Below are 21,484 nucleotides of genomic sequence, written 5' to 3' on the forward strand. Positions count from 1 at the left end.
ACATTTTTCACAACCAAATGTTTCTAAAGCATAATGATGCATCTACTGTATATCATTTAAAAAAAGAGAGTAAAACACAGTACTTACCCAGTAGGGCAACTGACCATTCAGGACCATTCAGGCCCAAAACTCTCACACCGACTCCCAGGTCTGCAGGCCATCTGCATTATTGAGCCCTGTTACTGTTCTTCTGTTTTGACACCGCAACTTTGCCGGTTCTGAAAGAGTTCAGGGTGCTGGTGTGTGTTTTTGTCTTTCGTTTAAACGAACGTGGCAATCCGATGGTAGTGCGTTCTTGTGTGTACATCTGCATGAATGTGTGTTCAGACATGTGTCAAGAAACAGGAACAGGGCCTTGTACTGACAGTCGTTTTTTTTTCACATGCTGGAAATATCTTAGTGTCAGTGACTGATAGACCAGACATCTTGACTACACTTTATTTCCACCTGGTTTGGCAGGGCGTCTTTCCATCCATTAGAAATTTCATCTAGATACTCGACATTAACCTTGCTCATTACTCTTAAAATGTGCATTGACAGAGCCCGGGCACATTCCCACTGCCAACACGCACACCTGCAGGTCTGCCGCCTGTTTTGAGGCTTTGCCGTGCTCTTGTCCGCATAATCACGGTCTAAACCAGCCCTAAACTGGGTTGTTTTAGAGTTGATGAGAGCTCCCTGCGGTCGACCCGCTGCGACTCTGCTCCTCGTCACAGCTTCCCACCGTGTGCTTAGAGACGGCCTAATTACACTCCGACTGGAAACAGGAGCCGGTGCGCGGAAATGGCCTGTCTTGGACTTTTAAACACACTTGCACACAGACGCATAGCCGACCCATTATTGCTGACCAGGGTTTGGTCAATCGGCTACGATTCGCTTTTTTCCCCCCTCTTTTTTTTAAATGAGTGAACCGAAATCAGATCCTTGAGTCCCCCCTGTGGCGTGTCTGTGACGACAGATTGACCCTGCTGTTTACAGTGTGGTATTTTAAACTGTTCTTCTCGTGCCAAGCTCACGCACCTGGTCGTGAGCTGCGTTTAGCACGGATTAGAAAGAGCCCTTTGTGATAGCAGCAAGCCCGCGCACGGGGGGCCCATGACGGACATCCTGCCGTGGAAAGAGTCCGTTCACTTGTGAATTTTTTTAATTTTCATTTGAGCTTACTTTACGGATCAGGGCTTAGCAATAAAGATGACCCACTGACTCAGAGCCACTGTGGAAAAGTTTCAGGTCTGTGCCATTTCGGGTCATTTTTTCATCACTATAATTATTTTAGTACCTTGCTAATGTAAATGTTACTAGCGCCATGATCTACTGTTTGAGCTATAGGAAAGCTTAAACATTATTTTAAATAATTTTCAAATAAATGTATATTTATGCATTTGGCAGAGCTTTTATTCAAAACAATTCATACTGCATAAGGCATTTTATTCATTTTTAATGCATTTCCTGGGAATCTAACCCATGATCGTGGCGTTGCTAGCACCATGCTCTACTGTTTGAGCTACAGGGATGCTTATAAATGCTTATAAAGGAAGTTCTAATAAATTTACATTTACACATTTGGGAGACTCTTTTATTCAAAGCAATTCTCACTGCATTTAAAGCAGACATTTTATCAGTCATTTTACCATATGAAAACTTGCAGGAAGTAAATATGAACAATAGCTGAAACAGTTACATATTTATTTGCAAGTATAAATTCTGAATTTAATTTCATAAAAAATTAGCCTAACCGGGCTATCAGAAAAAAAAATCCTTATTCTTGAGTCCGATGTAACACCAGTGCCCAACAAAAAAAAGCATTAAACTTAGTGGAAAAAAAGCTTAATATATTTGTGGTGTAGATTTTGAGAATATCAGTAACTCAATTTAACAATGTTTTTTGCGTGGGTATGTTTTAGACCGCCCACCTTTATTGGTGACTTTTGTTTTGCAATAATAGGGCATGATCTTCCCGGCATTGCTGATTTTCTACAGAAAACTTTTATGGCCAAAAACACACACACACACATGCAGGCTTTAGCCCAAGTCAAGAGCGTAATAGTCGTCATTCACTTATACACTTAAAGTAAGTGTGTTCCTGCTCTGACTTGGGCCTGGTATTATAGGCGGTGGAGGTTCTCGTCTAGAACTCCCACCTCTGTCTGATTCAAGCTATAGCACAACTCAGCAGGACATGAGACCGTCCAAGGTTTCCCACAGATGAAGCATGTGTGTGTATGTCTGGCAGCTCAGTAGGACTTTGGACTGGCTTACAGATTCTCCAGGGTGGTCCACTGACTAGACAAGAGTCTGATTTTATCCCTGTGTGTGAATGTTAGTGCGTTTTTCTGCCTGTGTGTATGAGAGGGACACATTAACTGTTTGTTCTGGCCGAAACACACAAATTTGCACTGACATTATGTATGGAGTGGGGTTGGGTGGGGTATGGGGGTGGTGGGGGGTTCAAAATGAATGCAATTGACAGGTACAAGAAAAAATTAAAGAATGAAAAAAGAAAAATGAGGGAGAGAGCTTGACAAGGCCGAATGAATGCTTCATTCTAATATTTTCCCTATCTGTGTGTACATGTTTTTTCAGGTTCGAATTTTGTAACTAGGAAGATCAGTCGCTCTGTGGCGAAGATCCATCTCGGGCAGTTGCAGTGCTTCAGCCTGGGCAATTTGGACTCTAAGCGTGACTGGGGCCATGCCAAAGATTATGTGGAGGTACTCGCACACACTCACAAATCCAGTGTTCAGTTGTTTTGAGGACTTTTTACATGTGATTGTGTGTAGGACTGAATGACTACAAATAGCAATTCATGTACGTCTACGTCTCCAGTAGACATCAAGTTCTTCCATGCTACGTTACGCACCAAACCATTGCCACGTTGTCTGTATAAGTGTGTGTGCTCCATTGAGATTTCAGCCTTGTATTTTGGACTCAAGCATCTAACACAAAATCTCATTTAGACTCATTTTAATTTAATCCGATGATCAACACACTGATTTAGCATTAGTTTGAGATGAGGGCATCTTTAAAAAAAAAATATATATATATACACACACACATTTTTATATATATATTTATTTTAATCATTATATACATTTACAGATCTTTAATATTAATTAATTATATGAAATCTGATAAATCATGAAAATATGTTGAAAGACAGGTACTCATTCTCTATATTATATAAAAATGGTGCACATGCTTTTGTATCAGTTGCATGCAACACATTGATGATTCAAAATATGAGGTATGACTTGCCCTACTTTAAAAAATCAAAAGTTTGGACAAGGGTTGTGTGAGAAATCATTGCATTAGGTCAGCTGGATTGCATAATTGGTTTCTTGTTCTCATCATTTAGCTTGTTGTTTCTGTTGATGCAATGTGCATTCCTGTTTAATAGCTGTCTGCATTCTTAGTTTTTACTGTTTTTGCAAGTATTACTCTTTGTTTTAATGACTGATACAACGTGTACATCAGTTCAGTTGTCTTCTGTTGCTATTTTTTTAAGGAAAGGAATCCAGTGGTCACATGTTATTTCTTCACAATTATTTCAACATGTATCAGACAGCTTTTTATGATTGAGATCACAAAGTTCCTGATAAACTGGAATCCAGAATGAGAGCAACAGTGCATGAAATCATCTGCAACCTATTGACAAATGATTATTTCTCTCTTCTGGAGTAGTAATTTGCAACTGCTCTTCCATTTCTGGTGTCTGTTTATCCGTTGTCATCCAAATTCGGTCTGCCCATTGAATCGAGTCCACCAAGGGACCCAAAAGCAACTTCATTGGCTGCATTTCTCATTATTTTTGACAAGTTCACCGCTCAACAAGCTATAAATAAAATAAATTATATTTATTTTAAAGGGAATGAGTTACATTTTAAAATACAGTACAAATAGAAAACTGTTTATTAATATGTTTATATATTAATAAATATATAAATATGTTTATTAATATTTCAAAATATAAAAATATTTGACCGTTTTACTGTAGCTTTGATCAAATAAATACACATTTTTTAAACATTAGAAGCATTAATTTTTAAGCATTAAAAATTCTCAACTTAAAAACTTCTGAGTGTGTGTGTGTGTATAGCCTATAAAATATATAGTGGAAAAAAGTAATGTTATATTCATATAGTCTAATATAAGTAATACAACTATATATTCAGATTTGGAACTATACATTCATTTTGGTCTGCCATATGTAATATGTATTTTGACCTTGCACTTTCTTTTTCGATTTGCTTGTAATTACCCTCTGAGTGCACAGCCATGCTGTCGTGTTTATCCTGGATTAGAGAGACCTTTAGTTCCTTTAGGTTTTTGCCAGAGCGGGAGCTTTTGGTTTGTGTGTATGCACATACATGTGTGAGCTGCTCCAGGTTTCCTGTGGGAACGCTGGTATTCCAGGCGGCTGAATAATGCAGCCAGGTTTATGTGGCTCAGGACTGGGGCAGATTTCGGGAAATCAGACCAAAGCTGCGTGTGTGCGTGCATGCGTGCGTGCGTGTGTGTGTGTGTGTGTGTGTGTGTGTGTGTGTGTGGAGTAGATCAGATCAGTGCGGTTTGCTACAGAAACAGTCCATGTATTTTACCTCCAGGCAAAGTGCAAAAATGTAAAAATCTTTTGTCAGATCCTTAGGTTTACATTTTTCAAAACAGACAGTGTCAATCATCTTCTGTTGGCACTGTAGATTCACGATTCATCCACATGCTATTCGAGTCTGTGCAAAACCTTTAATGAGAGACATAAGACCTGTTTGAAAGTGAGTTTGTTGTGATACACACTGGAGACGCGTCTTTGAACATGTCAAGCACCATCAGTCACCATTACTGTTTATACTGTCATAAATGTGAGTACACAACAGTTTAAAAATTTTCGGTCGGTAGGATTTATTTGACAAATAAATTAGCTGCTGAAAATTCAGCTTTGCCATCACAAGAATATAAAAAACTAAATGTTATTTTAAATTGTAATATTTCACAATTTTACTATTTTTAATGTATTAATTAAATTCAGCCTTGGTAGCAATAACAGACTTCTTTCAGAAACATTAATAAATCATAGTGACCCAAAACCTTTTAACTGTACTGTGTGAGATCAAAACCTTTTCTATTCAGGTCTGAGCGCCCAAGTGTGTATTTTGAGTATAAGCGTACAGATATGACTCTATGTAGTTGAGGCAGTGGGAGATGAACACTGTATGTTTGTGTAAACTCTTGAACCACGGACAGTTTTAATTGGTTAACTGTTTGTATGACTTAATAAGCTGTTTGAAACGTGAAGCTTAATAGTTTTATGGAATTCAGACTTTCAGGCCTCCACCAAAAACAGACATAAAATCAGGGCGCAAATGAAGTGAAGTTCAAAGATTCCTGTGAAAACACACACAGGCTGAGCTGATAGCATAAAACTCTCAACGGGGTCTTAGAGGTTGCTGATGTTTTTGTTATTTTTAAGATCATTTCACCTCAGACCACTTTGTTTCTCCAGCAACAAAATGATTTTGTCCTCGTTCTCACCTCTCGCATCTATCCGCACCACCGACCAATCACGTACTAAAGAGAGCTCGGAGATGAATCATGCTGGTCTTTATGAGAACACGACGGCCAATCAAATCACTCATTAGCTCGGCGACCAACTGTACTTGCAATGACCCGTCACTCAGAGAGACTCTTCTTTCATAGTCGTAATGCTTTGTAAGAACACTGCATTGGATTTTTACAGTAAGATGAGGAGATTGTTTTCAGAGGAGACTGGGAAACCAGCTGGAACTTTTTCAGCCAATAGGATATTTTGTAGTGCAAATTTTGGTGTGTGTGTGTGTGTGTGTGTGTGTGTGTGTGTGTGTGTGTGTGTGTGTGTGTGTGTGTGTGTGTGTGTGTGTGTGTGTGTGTGTGTGTGTGTGTGTGTGTGTGTGTGTGTGTGTGTTGGATGCATCCATAAAATCTGTGTAAAATACAAACATGCATATAATAGAATCAATGTCGTACTCAAAATAGTCTGATAACATATCAGCCACAGTTTTGTTGTAATAATGAATGAAATTGTTTTGAAAACATGTATGTATTATTAATATTGTTTTTATTTGTTATTATATTTATAATAAGTGTAATATACATATACTACATACATACAGTATATACACTAAGGTTCAAGATATTGGGACCAGTAAGGTTTTTTTACAAGAAGTTAAATTCATACATTTATTCAGCAGGAATGCATTTAATTTCTGTTCAATAATGCTGTTCCCTTGAACTGTCTATACATCAAAGAACCCTAAAAAATGTAACAGCTTTGCATCAGTCATACACACACAGATATATGTATATGTCATAATGTCCGACTTGTGATGTTCAATTATTAAAAGTAGTAACATTTAAATCCCATAACAAACACTATAATGTCAGAGTATAAGTGAGTTGGGTATGTTTTGTGATAGGCGGCGGGTGGCTGTATAGGGGTTGGTAGGATTTGATGCTCTGATGGGTATTTTGGTATGAAGTGGGTGGTTTTGTGTGAGTGTTTTTTTTTATTTTGGGGTGGGGGTAGGAGGTGGGGGCCTTAAACTCCAGTGGCCAGCATCCAGCAGAATAAATAAACACAGCTGCAAGCTGAGACCACCTTTGTGTGTGTGTGTGTGTGTGTGTGTGTGTGTGTGTGTGTGTGTGTGTGTGTGTGTGTGTGTGTGTGTGTGTGTGTGTGTGTGTGTGTGTGTGTGTGTGTGTGTGTGTGTGTGTGTGTGCGCGCATTCATTCCCTCATTTCATGTCAGAGAACTTGGAGTACAAGCTTTAAAAGCCGCTAACTTACAGATACACACAAGTACTCACACACACACCCACAATATGTAAGGTGATCTAGGGAAAGGGCTGATTTTAAGGTTGATTTAGCAGAGCATTTAACACAGGGCATTCCTGAGCTTGTGTAAAGCTCTCTATGCTGAGAGGAGGTGTTTGTGAGCGACTGTTAGACTCCCCGGTTTGTATGCTTCTCCTCTCATATGAAGAATGTGGGTTTATTCCACTGTGTGTGTGTGTGGCAGCTGGCTGTCTGTGTGATTGACATGGCTGAGCTCTTCCCCACTGTGATGAGGATGAAAGCAGATGCTCTCGTTTCGTTTTCTCCCTCTCTTCACATGCCCTCTGTAACCAGAATCCTCAACTTTCAGCCTCTCGCCGAGCTGAAGATATGAGGGAGAGAGGGAGTGGGAGAGGGGAGATAGGAAAGGAAGGAAAAGAATTATTGAGTGGAGGAGAGTCTTAGAAAGTGGATGAAAGAAATGAATTTTATCACATTGTTCTGTTATCATGCCTGTGCTCTGGCAGTGCAGCACAGAAAATGAACATTGCAATACAGCCTCAGTGAGTTGAGAAGCTCTTCACTCTTTGGCTTTCTGTTGCTTATATGCATTCAGTCTATAAAGGTTTTTTTATTTATTTTTTATTTTTTTGGCTTTGTTCCAAAATCTAGTGAGCATATTAATGCATCTTAGGCGCGTTCCTGACTCGAAGGCTGTTCCAAAAGGTCAGCACCTTAATCATGATGGCTCCAAGATACTTTATTCTGGAACTGATATTATATCAATATGTAATATATAAAATATTTGTAGTACAGTGTAGTGTATAAAAAAAACTGATATATTACTATGATTTTTTTTCCTCCTCCTTTCTTCTGTATTGGACTTTATCGGTTGTGCTTTTTCCCCAGTGGAAATAAATAAATACATAAATAATACAAAGGTGATCTCAGAATGCCTTGCGACAAGCCCAGTTAAAAAGAAATCCCAGATGCTACAGAAGGCAGAGAAATGTCAATTATAAATATATTTAAATATAATTCAAATTTATATTAAATATTTTATTTAAAATAATATATTTTTTTTACTAATTGTTATATTATTATAATTAATAAAATAGTGCGCAATTAAATATTTAAATAAACACTATCGTTCAGAAGTTTGGGGTTGGTAAGAGTTTTTTCAAGACTGCATTTATATTAATACATCGACAAAAAATAATTAATAAATTAATTATTACATTAAAATTTTCTATTTTAATGTTTTCAAATGGCAAAGCAGTCATTACTCCAGTCTTCAGTGTCACATGATCCTTCAGAAATCATTTTAAAATGCTGATTTGGTGCTTATTATCAATGTTAAAAACTGTTGTGCTGCTTAATTATGTGTTATGTATTATAATGCGTATTTATTTCCCCATTAGCTTATCAACATGCTAACATCAAGCTCTGTTTAGTATAAGCCTAGTTTCCTGTGAGGAGTGCTATTTTTGTACTGCACTGCTGCCTATGTAGAGCGTTCCAAATCGGTCACTTCTGAGGTTCCATTACAGTTAGAATGCTGCCTACGTAGACGGCGGGCAGAGAGACGGCTTACTAGGTTTTGGAGCAAAACTTGTTTGTCTCTTTCTTCTCTTGCACACACGCACGGTTTCTTTTTGAATTAATGACTCTAGGGACGTATCCAGTCTAATGGTCTGCGGTCTGTTCATTCTCTGGAATAGATACGAAGACTCACCACCGTTTCTAATGCCGCTGTAATATCAGGCTCCCTCAGCTAACGTCTGTTTTCTCTTAGTGTGGAGTCACACCCATACGCTCTCGATCCCAGACCTGGCTGACCTCTCCGTCACCTCTCACCTTGTCCTTTCTCACTGAGTTACAGACCTCCTATGTCGCTTCATTTTCTGTCCATTTCATTTTTCTCTTGCGTACTCAGCAGCCAAAGTCTGTCATTACAGTGGAGACACTCACACACACACACACACACACACACACACACACACACACACACACACACACACACACACACACACACACACACACACACACACATATTTATTCACACTCCATCATTCAGTGAAGTCACATATTTTCTCTGACAGCTTCTATATTAAGCTTCAGAGTTTTTGTCTTTTGCAACATAGAGACCAAATAAGTAAATCTAACCCTCTGTTGACTCACCACAGAAAGTAACGGTGTGTGTGTGTGTGTGTGTGTGTGTGTGTGTGTGTGTGTGTGTGTGTGTTGTGCCATTCATGACTGTGTACCATGGTTTGCAACAGCCCACATTTTCCCACTTTCCTCCATGTTAGCACACCAGTTTTCCACCAGCCGAGTCTAACCGTGACACAATGTTACCGCAACGTTAATCCTCACTAAAAAGCTGTGTCAAAGTTTCTGTTTGCTTTTTGTCCATCTTTAAACAAAGTCACACAGTTTTTGCCATGAAGACATATTTTAATAATAGTACAACGTGACTGCAATTAAAGGGATAGTTAAGACAAAAACTTAAACTCTGTCATCATTTGCTCACCCTCATGTCGTTCCAAACCTTGACTTTCTTTCTTCCATGGAACTCAAAAGAAGATATTTTGAAAAATGTTTTTGTTCATACTAGTTGAAAGTCAGTGGAGTCCAGTGTTGTTGGATCCCTTTGACTTGCATTGTATGATAATAAACAGTGAACACTGTTGAAAGAAATTCATACTGGTTTGGAATGACATAAGGGTGAGTAAATTATGACAGAATTTTTCTTTTTTGGTGGACTGTCCCTTTAAGCATGTACCTCAGATTTAAAATAAATTTTAATTTCTTGATTCTTATCGATTAATTCTTGGATTTTGAATTAGTGTCAATGACATGTTCATACTATGTTGTTGTATCATTGTCAAGGGAATTAAACATTATAGTAACAAAAAAGGTGTATTGAAATGGTGTAAAAGTTAATAGATTCGAGTCTCACAGCTGTGTGTGTGTGTGTGTGTGTGTGTGTGTGTGTGTGTGTGTGTGTGTGTGTGTGTGTGTGTGTGTGTGTGTGTGTGTGTGTGTGTGTGTGTGTGTGTGTGTGTGTGTGTCTCTGTGTGTGTGTGTGTGTGTGTGTGTGTGTGTGTGTGTGTGTGTGTGTGTGTGTGTGTGTGTGTGTGTGTGTGTGTGTGTGTCTCAAGACTGAAGACAGACCTACGTTGTTTGTCCATTAGAGCGTGAGAGGAAGTCCAGACCACACCGTTTGAAGTGATGCAAAGTTCTGGTGTGTAAATGTGTGTGTTTGTGAGTTGCATTTACTTACTGGAAATGAAAATATCCCACATCTGTCAGGTTATTCCACTCATAAATAATTCATATTTGCTTTCTGTCTATCTGACTCTCTCTCTCTTTTTTCTTCTTCTGTCTTTAGTTTTTGTTCTGTAAAGCTGACAGATGTTCCTGTATCTGTCACTCCTGTTTCATCATTTATTTATCCAGAGTCACTCGTGCGCACAATTTTTTTAAATATCTGTCATGAATTATTAATAAGCAGGAAAGACCATTAATGCCGTACATTATTGGATGGAAAAATATAAGTACACACAGGCACTTTTCTTTTGTAATGTTGGGGTTTGCCAGTAAAAATAACAGTTGTTAGGGCAACATATGTCACATGGACACACATTCACACAAAGTCACTCTCACTGAGTTTTGAGACTGGAGGAACAAGTGACACAGAAGAGAGATTTGTGTGTATGTGTGTGTGTGGTCAAGAGAAAGAGACGGTTTGCCAAATGGCATATGTATGCAGAGAACACAGAATTCTGGAAACACTGAAGGAACATAGTGTGTGTGCTCTTGATCTTTTTTTTACAGTAAATTGGTCAAAAAATGACAGGCTTTTATAATGTTACAAAAAAGTATTATATTTGAAATAAATGCTGTTCTTTTGAAATTTATTTTTGAAAAAATAATTGATAATAAACAAGGAATGTTTCTTGAGCACCAAATCATGATTTCTGAAGGATCATGTGACACTGAAGAGTGGAGTAATGATGCTGAAAATTCAGCTTTGCCATCACAGGAATAAATTACATTTTAAAATAAATTTAAATAGAAAACAGTTATTTTAAATTATAATATTTCACAATATTAGTTTTTACTGTATTTTTGTACAAATAAATGCAGCCTTGGTGGTATATTTATTATTCCTATTTATATTATATTCATTAATTTCTTTATTCATTCGTTTATTATATTACATTACATTATTGTTGTACAATTTTTCTTTACCCAACTCTTGTACAGTAACAAAAGAAATACTAAAACCACAATTTTTGTGTGTGTGTGTATTAACCAAAGCTGAGTGTGTGTGTGATTTCTATAATCTGGTGAACAAATGTAGAATGTAATAAATCCTGTAGAAGCTTCTGCCGATCAACCCACACTCACTGAAACAGGAGAGCTCAACTTTCTCCTTTGAGAGTGTGTGTGTGTGCTGTCCACATTCACAGTCTGCTGTTGGGTCATCAGTCAGCTGTGGTAATCTTTGTGATGACAGGCACTGGCTTTAGCGATGAATGGAGTTTCCATAGCAATACGTGACCACGTTACCTATTTATCTAAAAATCTGATGTTGTGACGGACACAGGCAGCCATCAAACTATAGTGTCATGTAGGAGGAGGGAGATGTGGAGCCTCGGCATTATGTGTGTGTATTTGCGTTTGTGTGTGTAAACGTGTTTGTGTGCGGCAGTGTGTTTAGATATGTGGGTAATATCATGCCCTGCTATATGTCTGTCAGTGTGCCCGCCTCGAGGATTCAAAAGCATCCCTTCGGTGACTACAGGCTAATGTACCTGGCCATCCTTTGACGGCCCGTGTGTATACGTAAAGAGGTGATAAGTGACTTAATGAGTTTTCTTACCTTTTAACCCAGTGCATCTAATGGAGCATCTCACACACTTAACTGACATGTTTTAAATGATGCTTTCAGGACTCCATCAGCTTTCATCACGTGTGTGTATGTGCACTTATAGATTGTTAGCAAATTTGTTGCATGTCTGGGTTCAATAGCTTTGAGTTGTTTGGGAAGTGAACACAATAGCCTTTCCTATATGTGCATACATACAAACATGCATTCACACACATACATCCTTATCTAACCCGATCTGACCTGGCCGATCCAGTCACCTCCTCATCTGGTTCTGCTTTGCCCCTCCCTTAGGGCCAGGAAATAGTTGAAGAGCCATGTGTTTCCCTGGGGCCACAATTCACAGGTGCACCACTGTTTTTCTCTTGCCTTTTACATTTGTCTTAAATAATAGAAATAACAAATACATCTCTACACAGAGAAACAGGACCCACTCTGAGCTCCAAACAGTCCTGAATATCCACGTTCAGTCATGCATACACACACACTTCTGCACGTCTGTCTGTCTTTCTCGATCCCTCTGTCTATTTATCTATCTGTCGTTCTGTTTATATGCATTTATCGTTCTATCGATCAGTCTGTTTGTCTGTGTTCTATTCTATCTATCTCTGTTGTTCTATCTATTGTTGTTGTATGTCTGTCTGTCAGTCAGTCTGTCTGTCATATCTATCTATCTATCTATCTATCTGTCTGTCAAATCTATCTGTATTTCTGTCAGTCTGTCTGTCATATCTATTTATCTGTCTTTCTGTCTGTCTTATCTGTATATCTTTCTGTCTGTCATTATCTATCTGTCTTTCTGTCTGTCTGTCATATCTATCTGTCTGTCTGTCTTTCGTTCTGTCTGTCTTCTCTTTGTATAGTTTCATACATTCTTTTTTTTTTTCATTCACCAGTGCACATGTGCATGCATGCACACTCTGGCCATGCTATACGGTAGTTTGAAGGGTCTGGTTAAGCCAGTGAAACTAGAGCACTTTTTCACGTCACATTTAAACATCTTAATGACACTGCAGTCTGCCATGCACCCCCAGCATTAATCATCTCTGCACTCTTACGTTACACACTCACACACACACTCATGCAGTATCCAGATGTGCGCGCTGATGCGTTTGATTGGATAATAGGCTTGGAGGGACTATTTAATGGTCAAAGTTTCTGCTTTAGGGTTTAGGGGTGAAAGGTCAAACACTGCTCTGCCCATTAAACCTGACCGGTGGGTGTGGGGGCGTGTGTGTGTGCGCGCGTTTCGGTGGGTGGGGGCTCTTCGATTACTTGTAAATTCACACACAGAGAGGGTTAAAGAACCCATATTTTATTGCACAATAAAACATTTTCATACTGTTTTGTATAGGTTTACAGTCAACCACACTCTATTTCTCTCTTATTATCTCTGCTGTACTGATTTAACATCATATCATATTATATTTGAACTGGCAAAGAATAGTTTCATGCGATATGAATACTCATACACATACGCAGTCTGGACATTATCAGATATGATGTGAGGGAAATAGCATGCTGTTTTTCTGTGAGTTTGTTGGGATGTTGACTAATATGTCCCTTAGTTATTGAATCACTATAGTTATTGAATCACTGTTTGAGTGTTGTCATGCCAATACACTTCATTATTGTGTGAATGTGTGTGCGTGTATGTGATAGAGGGAGTGAGAGAACGCTAATATTTGCGTAAAGGGCCTGAATGGTTCCTCTGTTTAAATCTCAGGAAATCAGTAGAGACTGGCTGCTTAACTGAGTGAGTGCTTCCTGTCTCTACAGGAAGTGCAGGCTTTTAGGAGGAGGAGGGGTAATTTAGAACAAGAGTGTGAGTGTTTGTGTGAATGTATTATCTAGATACCTTGTCTGCCTTCAACTAAAATTTGAGGAAAGCTTATAACATAGGGCCATTGAAATATAATTTATTTCAGTCACACAACTTGTTAGGGGTAAGCAGTGTCATGTCATGGGGTAAATATGAAAATAAAACTGATTAAAAAAAAGCATGTTTATATGATTCATATCTTAATAAAACAACCAGGCAAAAAAAATTATATTGAGCATATTTCAATATAGTGGGAAAAAATTCAATATTTTGTAATAACATTTTGTGATTAATAGTATTTACTGCATTAGGAGTCACAGCTCAATATAAATATTAATTGAGTCACTGACATCTGATCCCACAGCTACTATTTAAAAAAAAATGTATGGCTAATATTTAGTGAAAAAATTTAAGTTCTTCTTTTCTTTTCTTTTTTACATTTTTAATTCCCCAACATGTGTGATAAACATTTTTAGACCTGAATACATTTTAATTGACTAATAATTTTTACTTGGCATGTAGAATATTTACTTTGCAAAAATCAGTTTTCAGTCACAAACAGCTGTATATGATTGCCACTTTTTAAATGTGTGATCACATGACACAAAATACAGTTTGTTATATAAAAAGCCATTGGCATATCTTACCCCACTCTCACCTACCTACCTGTTTTGTCTTGTGATCTTTTTTTCAGAGAGTTTATATAATTGTCATCATTGTTTGCAAATATACGATTTGGGGTTTTTTATTGCTCAAAATCTATGTTTTGTGGATTTATTGCGTCTCAACTTCATGTTTGTTATTATTATCATCCTAAGTTTCTCCATAACGACTTTTTTCTTTGCAATGTTTAATCAAAAAGTCATTTGCCTCATTTCAGGCTCTCTCAGTCAAACACAATCAAAACCTGATCACACAAACCATGTGGGGTGTGCAGGAAGCCTGAACATGCTACACACACGCACGCACATTCACACACAGCTGGATCTTGTTATAATCTTTACAGTAGCTGACTCGCTCTCTGCTATTAGAATTGTTTTGTACTGCTGCCGTAGCTCAGAATTTATGCAGTACAGGTGTTGAAGAATCACACACACCATCACGCTTGTGATCTATAGCCTCTATGTGTACAGTCTGGCATTTCGCCTCCTACCCTACACACACACTCTCACACACACACACACACACATACACACACTGTCTGACTCCTGACTCACACCTACCTCCCTACAGGTTGAACATATCATGGTCTGTCTCGCTGAAATTGCAACATATGATTCCGATTTCAGGGCCTTCAAATCCAATATGAAAAAAATGTATTTCATTATAACTTCATATATTTCTGAAGGCTGAGTGTTTGTGCAAACATGCATGTCACTGTATGTTCATGAGGTTGGATGTTTCATTGAATGTGTTTGTTTACATCTCACTAGGTGAATATAGAGTGGTGGATATGTGTGTGTTTGTGTATGTGTTGTTAGACATGGCATTTCCTCTCTGTGTGTTCAGATTGTTGGAATGGAGGTTTGCCAAGGCAGGAATGTGAGTTTAAACGGCTCTGCAATCTCAGAATATTTCGGCAAAACAGAGTTTGAGTGCTGTGACCAAACTTCCTCTCTTTAAGAATTGTAATGGTTAAACAACTACTTTTAAATCATTTATTATAAATCAAACTACAAGTTTCTTGCAAAAGTAGTTTGTTCTTTTTTGGCAGCATTTTTAAACCAACACGCGTCTTGTGGCGTTACCTGTTGACTTTAGAAATGTTTTCATTGAAAACGAAGATAAAATCATATCTTGTACATTGCTATCTGAAAAAGAAAAAAAATATATTGAATTTTATTAGGTATACATGAGCTTCTGAGATACACATCCACATTACGCACACACAGGGAATATAGAATAACTGAATCCCAGCTTTCCATGACCAACAGCGATATAAAAGTGGAGTCTCAAATTTTACCCAGCATTCCTAACACAAAACCTCATAGTTCAACACATTCAGATTCACACGAACGGTTATTCATTAAGGAAGCACAATGTAATCATACAATATCAATACAGCAATTAACCGTTGTTATTGTTGTTATTTTTAATTACTGTATTGATTCTGGAAGCGGATAATACTCTATTTTTCCCCCAAACAAAACAGATCCATATTTTCTAATTAACAATATAAGGTTTTTGATACCTAGTTTTATTTCACAGTGTAAATGGCAAAATGGTCATAATTATTTTGTCATTTTCGGCCATAATATAAAAACAAATCAGTGATTGTATCTGCCATAATTTCACTGGTTTTCATATATTTTTTTCAGTTTATTCTCATCACACTCAAATAAGTAAGTGTAAATGAGTAATAATAACCATGGTGCTTTGTGAAACTGTGTGTTTGACACTGATGATTATCTGTGGTAATAGTTAACAGCTGATTCTCTTTGATGTCCTTTTTGTTTAAATGCTTAGATGCATTGAACACATACACACACACCACGTTTCATCAATGTCTGTCATCATTTTTGAAAATGCTTTTTTTGAAATGTGGAATCTGACTAAATTGTGAATTCGAGTGAAATATGTTCCTTATAATCCACAAACACATATACACTAAGCCGCTACGTTCACATAAACACACAACATATTTCCCTGATGTCTCACTTTCACCCTTAAATGCATTTTAATGCAGATCTCAGAGGTGGTCTGGTTGACCCTGGGAATTGTCAGCATATTTTACGAAAACACCTCCAGAGAAGAGCTCCTTATGGTTTGTTTAGTTTCTTTTTAGTTCTCCGATTTCATTGGAGTCTGCAGGAGTCCAGAGAAGCAGCCATACGTGTGTGCACAACTTATTTTACTTGTCCTGTTTTTTTCCCCAGGCTAATAAGATTTTAATTGGGTTTTAAGCTGTGTATTTGAAATAGACTGACAAGAGGTTAAACCATCCCAGATCAGGTGTCTTAACTCCACCCAATCTCCACGAATAAAATCAGATCGATTAAAGAACCGCTGCAGATATTAAAGCCGAATTAAACAAACAGGTATCCGAGGTTCAGGCCGGTGCTGATCTTTAACAGTTATCAAAACAGCACATTCTGTACATGCCTCCACCGCTGCCAGCACCTCGGGCAACGAGCAAAACACTGACAAGGCTTTTGTCCTCTCTTATTCTTCAGACAAAACCGTAGGTGAAGAATTTGACAGTTTATTGGTTGGTGACTTTGAGTCAGTTTCAAACGGCTTCTTTTGTGTTGTGAATATCACTGCTATTCTGTAGATTATAGGTTTGTTCTTATGGATGTGTGCCGATGTTTGTTTTAGCCTGGTTGTTGGTAAAGTGAGAGGATTATATAGTCTGTTGCATTAATTTTTAGATGAACAGGTTTATTGCACCTTTTAGAAAGATTAGAGTTTAATAGCCACACACTTGCTGCTGTGCATTCATTTCAACTGATATAGACGCGTGCCAGCTTGCAAATCCACTGATTCATTATACAAACTAAGCACCCGCACAGTTATAAGGATAATCTTTAGTTAAAATTTCATTTTCTGGAGTGTCATCAGATTGGTTGGACTGGATCTAGATTGACTGATAGTACTAGATAGGAGGTGGTTTCAACATTTAAGGCAAAAATGGCCAAAAGTTTAGCAAAATGTGCACATAGAAGATGTATTACAATCTTTCCTCACTGTATTGTTGTAAAGTTGTGTCTATGATAGATTTACATTTTTCTTCCATAGCTTCCAATCAGCTTAACCATTTTAGCATATCAAAATTCACACTTTCTATGAAGTATAACGTATCATGATAATATAATATATATGTGTTATGATGCATTCGTAATAACTGTGGTTGTACATAATTGTAACTGTCGTTCTAATGTATTATAGTACTTATCAATTCCTGGTTATCAACCAAATTTGATCTTTAGTCACATGTTATAATGCACTACTTTAGCCTATGAAAGTGTGTGAATGAGTAAGTAAATACATTGAGGAAAACGATTGTAATGCATCATACATATAGGAATCTTATAAAAAGTTATAGAGCATTCTGACTAGATATGTGCAAAAAAATTTAATCTGTCAGTAATTGTCCTACAATTTTATGTTGCTATGATAAAGTTGTGTTTCAGTGGCTAGTTTGAATTAAAATTTGAATGTAGCGAAGCAACTGTTTTCAAGAGTTGTTTTATGTAGCTCAATAAAGTGCAACACTGTTTCAGCTCGCAATTTTTTCTTCTGAGAAGACGTGTCTAAATTCCTATTTAAAGCAGCAAATATTTAAAACAAAAACAAAAATTAAAGAAATCTATTCTTCATCATTAATTGTCCTGTTGGTGGGTGGATGACTAGTGAACCCTCCAGCCCTAACCCAAATTCTGACTTCATATTTTCTGTTCTTTCTCTGTTTTGATATATTTTCATGGTTCATATCAATCTTATATCAGATATTTTGCTCGGCACTTTTCTATTCAGCATTTGCCAAGACCTCTCTGCTACAGGACTGATATTTTTGCTCCTCTGACCAAGAGAACGCAGATCCTTCTTTCTGTCTGTCTGTCAGTCTGTCTTTCTGTCTTTGTGACAGTGCTAAGACAGGCAGGAAAATGACAGACTCACATACACACACCTCTCTTTGTTCATTGTACCCCAGGCAGTAAAAACTCACCTGGGGAAAGCATCAGCAGTAAGATTCGCCAGCACAGCATGCCTCCACAAATACAACTGTCATCGCTCTGTCTCACACACATTCTCACACACGCATTGTTCATTGGGCAGAGGTCTTGGCCACATAAATGTTCATTCAATCTGTCTCACATTCACAAATACAATTAAAAGCGTCTTAATGTGTGAGAAAATTCCCGACAGCGTTACAGCTTGACCTTTCACTTTTATATGACCACACAAAATGAAGCCACCTGTGAAATAGACAGCAGAAGAACAGAGAGAGGACGTGTGTGTGTGTGTGTGTGTGTGTGTGTGTGTGTGTGTGTGTGTGTGTGTGTGTGTGTGTGTGTGTGTGTGTGTGTGTGTGTGTGTGTGTGTGTGTGTGTGTGTGTGTGTGTGTGTGTGTGTGTGTGTGTGTGTGTGTGTGTGTGTGTGTGTGTGTGTGTGTGTTTGCGTGCCGTCTCATCTGTGTTTGTTGCGAACATTTATAGAACTCTTCTGTTTTCCCGCTTGCAGAATTTCTGCGGTCACAGAAGTTGTGTGCACTGCTAATGGATGTGTATGGGAGTGTGTGTCCCTGCTCACACACCTGTTCCTCATTTTCCAATTTGTAACCAATCTGCTCTCAACAAGGGGCTAAACGGCCCTGATAACCATCTTGACTGTGCTCTCTTTCTCACACACACACTCACACACACATACACACACACATACACACACACACTTCACTGTCTGAATGCATATGTGTTCCAGTCAATAAACTGCATCTGTAACCGTTTTTTATCTTCCATCAGATTAAATTATTGTTTTTTCCTGTCTCTACTGGTCAGCCATTTTCATGATCGATATGTCGCTCTACAATCTGGCTCTTCAGCCACGGTGGTTGTGAGAAAGGTACCACTCAAACTTTTAGGACAGTGATTTCCAAAGTGCATCTCAGGATGTTCTTTAGCTGGTATTTGAAAAGATGTTAAACATAAAATATAATTTAGAATTTAAAAATCGAATAAGAAAATGCTACCACTAAAATCTGTAGGACAGGTATTTGGAAGCATGTCAAATACAAAGTATAATTTATAAAAATGTAAAAAACTAAATAAAAATGCTAATATAATAATAAAATCAAATTGCATTAATTCATTAAAAAGTAAGCAGGTATTTGAAAGGATGTCAAATATAAAATGAAATTGATAAAAATGTTTAATATAAAAATAATTATTAACCAAAATGTTTTTTAGTGTTGTTAAAATGCACTTAAGCCTTGTTAGCCAGCTTATATTCGTGTATTATCATCGACATTTTGGTACATTGCATAAAACATCCTAAATGAAAATATGTCATGTGACTTTGCTTCAATCTGTCATGTGGCTTTTCCAATGGCGACAGCCCCCCCCCCCCCCCCCCCCCCCCCCCACATGTTGTGGAAATTTTGTTCTCTAGAACAAAGGAATGGAAACTGCTTTATTCTCCAATTTTTTTCTTGATATTACAATTTTATATTATTTAAATTAATGAAAATTGGGTTGAAGGAGGAGCGTATATGGACCATTAAACAGATCCACGAATGCATCAGCTCAGATGATCTGACTGGAACTTTGCCATGTTTGACGTGTGTAATGTTGTATCAGTTTTGTGCATTTTGTATTGCCCAGCACAAGTAATGTGAGCTGCGTTTTAAAATCCATTTAAAATAACTTTGAAGTAACCAGGTGATCCGCAGTCAAAAACTCGCATCGTCTCTCTCACTCAGTCATTTAGTGGTCAGTGCTAACTTTCTCTCTTTGTCTACTCTTTCACACTCTCTCTCTTTCTCGTTCAGTGTATGTGTGTGTGAGCAAGTGTCACCATATGACAGCCTGTCTCAGCCTAATTCAAACCACCTGCATAAAACAGAGTACTTCTGTGCTCCATACAAAAAAAGACTGTCTATGTGTGTGTTGTGGTGGGTAGAGGGGAGTATTTAAACTTTCAGCAGCTCCAAAAATAAAAATAGGCTTTTAAAAACAGGCACCCTTTTAAACCAATGACTCCTGGAGCTATAGAGTCAGTTCCAGTGTGTGTGTGTGTGTGTGTGTGTGTGTGTGTCCTTCCCAGTGGATAGTTATGAATAGTTGTATTATTATGTGCAAGATCTACCTGAAAGAGAAATTCTTTACATGCCATAAAGTGAGCTGAAGTGTGTGGGCCCTTTTTTCTTTTTCTTCTTTCTTTCTTTCTTTCTTTTTATTACATTTCACTTTTTACTTTACTTTTGTTTCAACTTTTTATTTACCTTTTTACTTTTCACTTCTTACTTTTTATTTGTTGTAATTTTTGTACAATTATTGAATATATTAAGAGTGTGTAAATTTTACATACCAATCAAAATTTGGACATACTTCCCTACAGTTTTGGACTACATTTGTTTCTCATTATCTTAATTATTTGATCTAAAGGCTTGGTTCTAATATAAATTATGCCTATGAATTTCTTTACAAAACAACACATTTATGCATGACATTTAAAGTGTACTGGAATCCAATCTAGACAGCGGATGGTTACTTTGAAGGAGATTAACATTATGATTTATTTTACCGCTACATAATTCCCATATTTTGATTTGTTCTATATCATAGTTTCAATAACTTTACTTCTAAAATGTGGAATAAGAGTTATATTAAATGAGTAGGCGTGTCCAGACTTTTGAGTGGTAGTGTACATGGATATATGTTGATCACATTTCCCCATAAAAATTAGCTGCCCAGTTAATGTAAATTTGTTTGAAAAATATGATTGGACGCATGCGGTCACATGACCACCGATTGCATAATCTGTCATAATTTACCATTCCAGACCTTAAGATGATTTGAATATTTCAAGATAGTTCATTCTAAATTGCCTGCAGGGGAATTTAGTCGCACACGCCCAGATGCATAAAAACAAAAGAGGCATTGAAGCCGAGAAGAGGATGTCATCACAGTTAATCCTTTGTTTTCTCTTTCACCTTTTTTCTCTTTCACCAAACTCGCCACCCTCTCTTCCAAGTTTATGCTTGCATGGATGGATGGCAGAAGGAACACTGAAACTGATTCAAAACAAACTGCCGTACATGTCATTTTTGGAAAGCTCAGAGTTGTCCTGATCCACTGGAGAAGGAAACTGCCCTTGAACCACACATACTGCTCTACCTCTGTGACCCTTTAAAGTAATCAGTTAAACAGATGTACAGTATGTGTGTGTTTACGGATCTATGCACAGGTCCTGGATCAGATGGCAATTTTTAGGCCGATATTAAAGGAAGTGATTTAACCTAG

The 21,484-nt window shown here is 37.6% G+C and overlaps 1 protein-coding gene across 2 annotated transcripts in view; it reads left to right on the top strand.

Annotated features, from left to right (window-relative positions):
* gmds (GDP-mannose 4,6-dehydratase) overlaps positions 1–21,484 on the top strand; it is a 61,216-nt gene that overhangs the window by 23,994 nt on the left and 15,738 nt on the right. For both annotated transcript variants that reach the window (XM_077220309.1, XM_077220310.1), the window contains one exon: positions 2,584–2,711. In XM_077220309.1, the coding sequence (XP_077076424.1) occupies positions 2,584–2,711 (128 nt within the window). The remainder of the gene's footprint in view (positions 1–2,583; positions 2,712–21,484) is intronic.

Source organism: Siphateles boraxobius, unplaced genomic scaffold (assembly GCF_051911475.1).
Source record: "Siphateles boraxobius isolate OS27281-9 unplaced genomic scaffold, OSU_SipBor_1 8, whole genome shotgun sequence".
NCBI classification, from domain to species: domain Eukaryota; kingdom Metazoa; phylum Chordata; class Actinopteri; order Cypriniformes; family Leuciscidae; genus Siphateles; species Siphateles boraxobius.